The 9501-nt window shown below is 57.3% G+C and overlaps 1 protein-coding gene across 1 annotated transcript in view; it reads left to right on the forward strand.

The window, feature by feature from the left end:
- The window catches only part of GRID2IP (glutamate receptor, ionotropic, delta 2 (Grid2) interacting protein), a gene marked incomplete at its 5' end in the record, with an annotated part of 9233 nt that extends 5635 nt beyond the window's left edge, over positions 1-3598 (forward strand). Inside the window, 5 exons of the mRNA XM_010135873.1 lie at positions 388-474; positions 985-1114; positions 2405-2523; positions 2965-3129; positions 3527-3598. Coding sequence (XP_010134175.1) covers positions 388-474; positions 985-1114; positions 2405-2523; positions 2965-3129; positions 3527-3598 — 573 coding nt within the window. The remainder of the gene's footprint in view (positions 1-387; positions 475-984; positions 1115-2404; positions 2524-2964; positions 3130-3526) is intronic.
- Positions 3599-9501: the final 5903 nt, after the last annotated feature.

Genomic DNA, 9501 nt, shown 5'->3' on the forward strand with positions numbered 1-9501 from the left:
GCCGCCCGCCCGGTGGGCCTGCCATGCCGGCAGGCATGTTTGCAGCCCTCCTCCTCCCCCCTGCACGCTGTACAGTGACAGCCTGACAGGGGGTACAGAACCAGGGGAGATTCTGCCCTTGCCGGGTGGTCATCCCCCTCGCCTAACCCCCGAATGAGCTGATAAGGTTTTGTTAGGACGCTCCGCAGGCACGTTCCCTTAGCAGAAGAGACCAAGCACAAAAAGGGTGATCTCCCACTGTCCCGTAGACAGCGGGGGGCTTTTAACTTCTGCCCCTACCTCATCGCCAATAGGTCTCTGTGACCGAAAAGCGGGTACAAAAGGAGATGGGAGGATATAAGTACTGGAGGTCACTGGCCAGTCACTCACCAGGGTTTCTCTTTGCAGTTTGTGCTGGCGATGGGAAACTACCTGAACAACGGGCAGCCCAAGACCAGCAAAACAACCGGCTTCAAAATCAACTTCCTCACCGAGGTAAGGCGGAGTATGCTTGTTCCCATGCAGAGGCACCGGTGCTGGGAGCTCCAAGTGCCCGGGTCATCGTGCCTGTCCTCGTACAAGGCTCTGGAGTGGGGACTGGTGGGAGAGCAGGGGCGATGCGCAGGGCTGGCTCCTAACGGTGGTCTGGTGCTTTGGTGTGCTGGGACCTGAGTCTCTTCTGGCTGGGAGGTGGCAGAAGATGGAGGTCTCTCCTCTCACGTGGGTTGCTGTGGGGGTCCTGAGGGGTGGGGTTGGGGTGACAGCCCTGGCCTGCGGGAGGGAGACGTTGCTCAGCACCTCGACACCCCTAATCTGGGTGTAACATCCTGTCTAAACATTAACTGTCCGTTTCTAAACATTAATCCACGTGGCGTGGCTGGGCGTTGCCATGCACATGAAGGTGGGGTGAGCCGGCTGGAACAGAGGAGCCCTGTGTGTTGGGGAGCTCGGCAGAGCCCACGCTCCTCACAGAGCAGTCTCCTTACTTGTTGTGCTCTGCCATAGCTGAACACCACCAAGACCGTTGATGGGAAATCCACCTTCCTGCACATTCTTGCCAAATCCCTTAGCCAACACTTCCCAGAGCTCCTGGGCTTTGCCAAGGATCTTCCTACAGTGCCGCTCGCTGCCAAAGGTAAAGGAACAAAAGCATCTGCAAGCTCGCGTCTCCTTGCACTGTCCGATTTGTACAGTTCTGGAATGGGGCACGAGCTGCGCAGCGTTGGCATGAGCAGGATGGTGGCCCAAACGAGTGAGGGAGGGTCCTGAGTGAGAGGACAGGGCTAGGAAGGGACGAGCTTAGTGTCAGGGGAAATCCCATCCATCCCACACTGCCACACATGGGCGTGCTTAGACAAGGCTCTGTCCCTGACTTGAGCCTTCCTTCTGACTTGAGAAAGTGGTTCCTGAGTTCAGAGATATCTCATAAGTGCAGTTGAGGCACAGAAGTGCCAGGAGCTGGTCTGCTCCAGCCAGCTGCTGCCTGCCCCCGCCCTGGCTGTGCAGCCTCCCTGGGTGGTGCCAGCGTAATCGCTGCCCACGGTCACACGAGGCACGGTGTGAACACCCCTCGTGAGTCCACAGTCCACTCCCGGGGACGTCGTGCTGCCTCAGCATCGTGCAGCTCCCTTGGCTGCACACAGAGCTCACAGGGGTGCCAGGGTTATCAGCCACCCACTCGTGTTGCTGGTGTCGCAACAGGCTGGCCACGTGCGGGGCACGGGCTGCCTTCTCCTTGCACACCACCCCCACTGTTTGTGAGTAATTCCCTTGGGAATGATAAAGGAGAAAGGTCAGACCTGGAGATGTAAACTTCCACTCAAGGAAGGTTTGTACCTGTAGCTTTCCTGGCTGGACTTTGTATCTGGCCTGTTAAAGAACACTTCTGCCCCTGAGGGCTCCCTGCTGCCCCAGCTCCTGCCACTTCACACCCCGTTCCAGACCAAGCGCCACCCTGGGCTGCCCAGCTTCGCTCTCGTACACCCCACAGTGCGGTGGAGCCGCAGCACAGAGCCTGAGCCCTGCTGACGCGCTGCAGCTCACCTTCTCCCTCGCCTGTAGAAGAGCTGAGCTTGGCTGCCCAAACAGCCGGGAGTGTGAACGGCTCATCCCCCTCCTGAGCGCCAGGGAGGGCAGCCTGGCTATCGCCCCTTGTCCTGCGTGCTCCCTGCACTTGGCACCTTCCTTTGGAGGGTCTTGGCGTCTCTTGGCCGGAGCACCCAGCAACGGCTGCTGGCAACCCACCGGAGGCCAGCAGGAAGGTCTTGGTTGTCCATCACAGCCTGGACAACACGGGCGGGTTGCGCAGAGCCACACAGACAGACAGACAGAACCATCCCGACCACGCAGGTTGCCCTTGCTGTGCCGCAGGAAGCGAGCCAGACCTGCATCTCCTAATGCTGCTGGCTCCTCTCTTCTCACACAGTGAACCAGAGAACACTGACGGCTGACCTGAAGGACCTGCACACCACCGTCAGTGACATACAGATGGCCTGTCACAACATGCCGGCTACTGCAGAGGACAGGTTTGCAGTTGTGATGACGGTATCCTTCTGTAACGGGGTGAAGCACTGGTGTGACTTGGTCCCCTCGAGGAAATCCCTTTCGCTGTTTCTGCACCTCCTTGGCAAGCAGCAGGGAGGTGAGAAAGGCCCATCTCGGCACCTGGTGAGAGCGCGGTGGAGATCTCCACCCCCCGCACGCTCTTAGCCAGCCTGGGGGACGGCTTTTCTGGTGACCACCGGTTCACGTGCCGCTGCGTGGCACAAGCCCCCTGCCACGAGACTAGAAGGTTTCCTGAGCCGTCTTTCCTGCGGGAGCAGTGCGGGGAGGGAGAGCTGCGCGGGCCAGCGGGCTCCCTGCGCGGGTGGCCGCCGCCGGCGTTGGCAGCAGGTCCTGTCTTAGCCCCAAGATCAAACCCAGCCGTGTGATGCGCAGAAGCGATCCCCACCGCGCGGCTGTTCTTCCTTAAGCCCTTTCCCTCAGTCCTTCCTGGAGAGTGCCCAGCCGGCCATGCGCTCCCTGGATGAGCTGCAGCACAAGGCCATGGAGGAATTCAGCAAGGTGCTCTCCTTCTTCGGGGAGGACTCAAAAATGACAACGTCTGAAGCTTTCTTCGGCATTTTTGCAGAATTTATGAGCAAGTTTGAGGTGAGTTGCACTTCTCCTGTTAGGTGTTGGCGAAGCGTTCTACCCACGCGTGAGCTGCGGGAACGAGACGAGCTTCTTGCGAGCACAAGAAGTGCCTGTGAAGTGCATTTTTCTAATGTCAAGTCGGCTGGCTGGAGCAGGAGGCTGAGGAGGGGGCTGGCGGTCCAAACACCAGCCCCAGGGAGCGGGAAGCAGATGTTGTCACGATCTGATGTTCTCGTTAACAAAGGCTGGGTCAGAGCACCGCACAGCAGCTGCAAGGACTGGCAGGCCTTGTCCAGCGGGAAGCCGGGCGAGAATTAAGTCTGTAGTGGCCAGCACCGCTGAAACACCTCCCCGTCCACCCCAGCCTCCCTCGCCTCGTCCTCAGCCCCTGCTCTGTGCTCTCTCCCTGCAGCGGGCGCTCAGTGATGTGCAGGTCGGCGAGAGCCAGCGCAGCCCCCGGATGACGTCCCCCCTTGCCTGGTGACGGCCCCGCAGCAACGCGAGGTGCAACGACTTATTGCCAACAAAGTGCAATTTGCTGCTGTTGAGTTTGGTTGTAAATACGCTGCTGTCACCTGCCACCACCGAGCAGAACCGCGGACCGAGCGGTTGGGGCAGTTTGGACACTGAAAAGGCACCACAGGTGATGGTGGATGGACGTGAGGGTGAGGCACAGGGATGGGGAGGTAAACACCGCCCTGCTCCTGACAACAGCTTTCTTAGCACCCTCCGTTCCCAGGGTATTACTGAGTGAAGGGTTTCAGACACCTCTGGGTAAAACCCCGCTCTCCCATGTTTCCAGAGCACATAGAACTGGCACCAGCAGTTGCTGGAGACCGTGCCCACGGCCAGTCCCTGAGCATGGCTGTGCATGGAGTGAGCCCTCGCAGGATGCAGCTTTTCCCGGGCAGGCACCGCTCGTCCCTGCCAGTCTCGAGGCCGGGGTTAGAGCCCAGCCACAGACTCCCTGGGAGCCAGAGCAGGGCAGGCGGAGAATGGAACAGGGGACAAGGGCTACCACCAGCACCTGCTCCCCAGGACCCTGAGAGGCAGCGTTGCTGAGCTCCTCTCAACCCCCTCTCCAAGCCCTTCTGCCTTTGAGCTGCACTGTGGGGCTGGAGCTCCCCCTCCGCTGGAGCAGAGATCACCGGAGGTGACCCGAGCCACTGTCAACAGAAAGCAGTATGACTGTGCAGAACCCAGACACGGATCCAGTCTGGTTCTACCCACCTGTGCTGGAGAGGAAGGGAAGCCCAGAGTCCTTCCCAGCCACCAGCTTTGCTTAGAGGTGTGGCAGAGACTGACAGGGCTTGAAATCCTCCCGAGTTTCACACCATCAGCACTAGGCTTGTTTGAACTCACCAGGAGACAATCCCCCAAGCATTTTGGTGCCTCCTTGGAAAGCACAGAACCCCTGGTAGCCTAGAGATGACCTGAGTCCTCTGCAGCCCTAAGTACCACCTCCAGAGAGCAGCGAGAAATCCAGCCCTGCCCTCCTTTATTCCCCCCCGAGGGCGAGTCCCTTTTCTGCGTGACCCGTACGGGTCTGTGTCCGCGCTGCATACCCCAGGGAACTCTCAAGGGTGCACGTCCACCTTCCAGCAATGTCCCTCTCTTATGTAGTTGACCTCACTCCCTCCGAGCTGCCCCCTGGGACCAAAGGGCTATCAGCAGCATCCCCTCCAGGCCGCAGGGTGCCCCGAGCTTCACAGCAGCACCCCCCCGTGCGTTCCCGTGGGGAGGCATCACTCTGGGCAACGCGCAGCCGTTGCCTTTCCAACGCGAGCCGCCCCAGACCCTGCCCCGTGGAAACGCTCCAGCAAGCCCTAGCGTAGGTCACCTTCCGCCCCACCATTGGCAGCGCGAGAGCTCTCCCTGCAGCCTCCGCTCGCGCGCAGAATCACCAACTGGTGCATTATCTGTTGGAGACCTTATGACCATCAAATCGTCGGTTTTCAGGATTTTTTTAAACCCTGCTGCAGACAGTGAAGTATCTTTTCACAAGTGTTCTCGGTTCGGACAGCTTCAAGTGCCAGGTAGTTTCCAGCGTTATGTCCACAGCAGTGCAGCCCCGTCTGGCTCAGTCCCACGGCGGGGACGGGGCTCGCCTGGCTCCACTGTCCCTTCTGGATGTTGCACGCTGCATTCAGGTGATTTTTTTTCTTTTTTATTTTAATGTCTAAAGACATATTCCATATTGAAACCACTGGAGGTTCTTTTGAAACTATTGTGACAAACGCGAGAATGCTGTACATAGATTTTGCTACGTGTTGTAACTTTCCACTCGTTAGAACTCCGATCCCTTTGGTATTTTTATGTGAATATTTTCAAAGAACCAGAACTTCCGACATACGGTTATATTATTTATAACGGGACTGTGGATATTCGCGCCTCAGTCTCCTCCCGATGCCTATGTGCTATTCCTGAAATAAAGCTACTGCCTTCTGCCTCCCCACCGCACGTTCCTCCGCGTTCTCTCCGAAATCGCTTGGTGCACCAGCCGTGGGTGAAGGGCTTAGGAGTTCTGCTGCTGGCACTTCTGCAACGGCACTTCCTAACACAGCCCCTGCGGCCGCCGGAGAGGACTGGCTTTGGGCTGGGACAGGTACCTGCCTGCCTGGGAGCAGCTCTGCTGCGTGTCGGCAGTCAGGACATCCCATCATCAATGAGAGCAGCAAATTCTTAAAATAGCATGGATTTTTCCTGCAGCTTTCAGGAGAAAATATTTAGTGAGGGCATGAGCCACTGAGTTGTTTCTCTGTGAGAAGGAATTCTTGGCTGAGGGTGAGTTCATGTGCCTAGAGCCATTTATCTCCCTTCACGCTAGGCGGATAGGTAGGGACCGGCTTCCTATCAGATTTCCTGGTTGTAGTTTAGCTTGTTTACAGCTGCCTGCTCAAGCCCCAGGTCCTCCCCGGAGGCCACAGCACCAGCCACTGACAAAAATGTCACAGGCAGAAGCCTCTGGCCGGGCACCTGCGTTTGGAGTGCTCGGACCCCTCCTGATGGTCCTTCAGCCCTCCTGGCCGATGAGCCCCAGGGGTCTCGATGCCCAGCATGGCTCTCAGACCTCCCCCCGCAGCCCATGGTCCACCACAGAAGGATGTCCCAGAGCCTCCTCTGCAGCACGGGACACGCACAGCAGGCACCGCTCACCGCACACACTCCTTGCTTTGCTCTTGCTCCATAACTGTGAACTTTAGGTGATTTTTGCCCAGCCCAGTGTGCTGGCTGGGCACTCTCAGCCTTCAACAGCCCAGTGAGAACAGAGTGCCGGTGTCAGCCTCAGTCATGGGATCGTGTCCTCAGGAAAGCTCATCCTTGGAAAGGAAACGGTAATGCCGGCAGCAGCCTGGGGTCAGCGCGGGGTACGCAGCCGTGGTGCAGCTTCTGCTCCACGCAGTGACACTTCCAACCCCTGACAAGGATAGCAAAACGGTGTCCCTGAAAATCCCAGGTTACAATCTAAACCTCAGATTATTTAAGGATTTTCTATCTTTCCTGTAGGAAATGGGGTAAAAAAAGACCTCGAAGAGGAATTGAGCAGCTTTAGTCAGGTCATGGTGGGGACAAGATCTCAGCTCCCACTGGTGGACTGGCTGGGATAAAACAGTACCAGGCTGGCATCTCCAAGCATGAACGTTCCCTCCAAGTATCTCGATAACGGTTTGAAGGGCCACGATCTGCAATTATTTACCAGGTGCCATGAAAGATGCTGAAGAGACAAATGAGGGTCTCAGCTTCAGGCTGGAAGGGCTGGAAGTCAGGGAAAGGTGGCACAGACTGGGAGGAAGCACAAGGCACCCGGCCGCTGCCTTTGAAGCCCTCAAGGATCCACCTTGTTCTAACACCGTTTAGGAAAATCAGGGTTTTCCAAACTCTACCAGATAAAATTGAAGCAGCTCCGGTCACAAGATCCAAAGGGCTTTAGTTACGTTCATCAGAGTTGTGAGCTGAGTGTGAAATAACGGGATAAACACAGGGACCAGGTGTTCCTACTTCGCTTTCTGGTTTCCTAGACTCTGGGGAGCCTTTTTTTTATTTCACACATTTGACTGGCCTCCATTGTCAATCATCTAGAAAACTCAGACGCGAAAGTGAGAGCTGAACTTCTGATTCCAGCAGCTGAGATTGTCAGAGAACGGGTAAGTTTCCCAAGACCCTTGATAAAAGCAGCGCAGTTCAACGCAACATGAAACGACCAAGAGGCCACAGCAGCAGCTGTGACCCGAGCTGCCGGTGACAGCGGGTGCAGGACCCGTGTTCCCTGGGGCTGCCCTGCTCTGGTCCGACTTGCACCCAAGAGCTGCAGACACGCCGGTAGAACATGCCCGTGGCCGATCCACACAGCACAATTCGGGACAGGGACTGGGCTTGGGTCAGGGCAGTGCCCGTGCTCTGTCTGCACATCTCCTGCCCGGCGCTGCGACATGGGGATTCTCTGTGCTGCCCTGGGCTCTGCACACCTCGATTTCAGGACTGTCTGAGCTGCCTCTGGCCGTGGTCTCTCGCTGTGCTGGAAGGTCCCTCTTCAGTATCGTTCTCTGTGTGTTATTGGCTGTCAGAGTTCATCAGGTTTTTCAGACAGATGATGCTGAAGCCAAAACCTCTAGCCTGGTCCTAGGAGGGGGCTCGATTCTGAGTCCTACCACCTCCGAGATGAGTTGAACCCCAGCCCTGCTCTTTGTAAGGCTCAGGAACAAAGTTAGAGGCAGGACGAGCTGCCAGCAATGTGTTGCAGGTATCAGCTCAAGAGGACATCGACACGGATTTTTTTATTGTTCCTTGTCCCTTCTCTAGCTGTGCAGATTGCTTAAGAGAATGGCACTCCATGGAGTTTGACCCGTGAGCCCTGATAATGAAAATAATACACTTCCCACCAGAACCACGGGAGACCGAGAGATGAACTCTGGGCAATTAGTTTAACTTTGACTATAAATATTCCTTCTCATTCCTTGTGACACCACTAACAGCTCCGCTGGCAAACCCCGATTCTCTGGCAATATTTAAGCTGCCTGTCAGCTGGCAGAGCTCGGTGGTGCCCGGCGCAGGGGACAGAATAAGACCCAGCTGAGCGCAGTAAGTTCCCTTTCAGCTTCTACCTCGAGTCGCGGAGCTCCGGTTGGTGTGTGGGTTCGGGGCAGCTGCTGGGCTGCGTTTCAGCCCTGGTGAGCGTTGGTGTCTTTAGGAGGTGGATGGACCTGGGGATGCTTTAAAAAATCCCCTTGAGGAGGCATTTAGAACGACACAGTCCCGACGGGTTACTCAAGACCCACGTGGGCTGCGTCTCCCCCAGCGCCATTGATAAAGGGCTGGCTGCAGCGCCTTCATTTCAATGCCACGGATGTTCCTTCCTCACAATCTCTGGCGAGGAAAGCGCTGCTGCTTGTGCCAGGAGCCAAGGGAGACCGGGCTGTGAGCTGAATTCACAAGACGGGCAAAATTTCCACTGGGCAGAGTTAGGATGTGAAATCAGAGCAACAAGGTCTAGCGCATTTTTCCCAACGCCCGACCTCACCCCGGCTCTGGGAGCCGCGAGAGCAGCTTTAACCGGGCACCGGCGTTCAGCTCCGGGAACGTCCCCTGGAGCACGCGGAATGCCCGCAGAGCTCTGCCCCGATCCGCCTACATTTCAGAGGGAAAGGCCTCACATCTCCTGCGTGCGTGGCTGAATCCCGAGCGAGACCAAGTGTCTGTAGCTTCCAGCACTGGCTGTGCTGCCGGAGCTGAGCGCCCGGGGATGGAAAGTGCCGAAACGGCAATATCAGAGCTGCGAAAGAGAAAGCAGGAGGTGTTGGAGCGGGATTAGCAACGTCCCCAGGCTGGCATTCCAGACCCTGTTTTCCTTTTCCTAGTCAGAGTTTAAGCACGCCAGTAAAAACTCGGCATCAGCCAAGACACGCTGCCTCTTAAAGAGGTAAGAGAGTGCTGCTCTGAACACCAGCGCCCCGTGTCCTCGCAAGGCAGAAGCTCCCAAGCAGTTCAGTGGGATCCGGGGGCTTTACAGGGCGCAGAAAAGTCTCTGCCAAGGTGCTGCACGTCCCCCGTCCCAGCCCGGCGCTGCCCCTGCTGCCGCTTGGCCAGAGCATGGCCTGTCTCATCCTTGGCTCTGTGCTGGAGGCTGATGATGGCTCAGGGCACCACGTCCCAGATGTGGAAAGCGGGTGATGGGATGGGATCTGCTGCTGGAAAACTCTGTATTTACTGCCTGAACTTTTTGCAAATGCACGAGCAGCAGCCCAGGCTGCAGGACTGGGGGTAGCAGGGACACGTACCACCCAGAGGGAGAAATGCTGCACCTCCATCACCCCGGCACTTGTGGCTCCGTCCCGCTCTGCTCTGCTCACGCACCTGAGCAGTAGCTGCCCGCCGGTGCACGGGTGCAGC

Source organism: Buceros rhinoceros, unplaced genomic scaffold (genome assembly GCF_000710305.1).
Source record: "Buceros rhinoceros silvestris isolate BGI_N320 unplaced genomic scaffold, ASM71030v1 scaffold7985, whole genome shotgun sequence".
NCBI classification, from domain to species: domain Eukaryota; kingdom Metazoa; phylum Chordata; class Aves; order Bucerotiformes; family Bucerotidae; genus Buceros; species Buceros rhinoceros.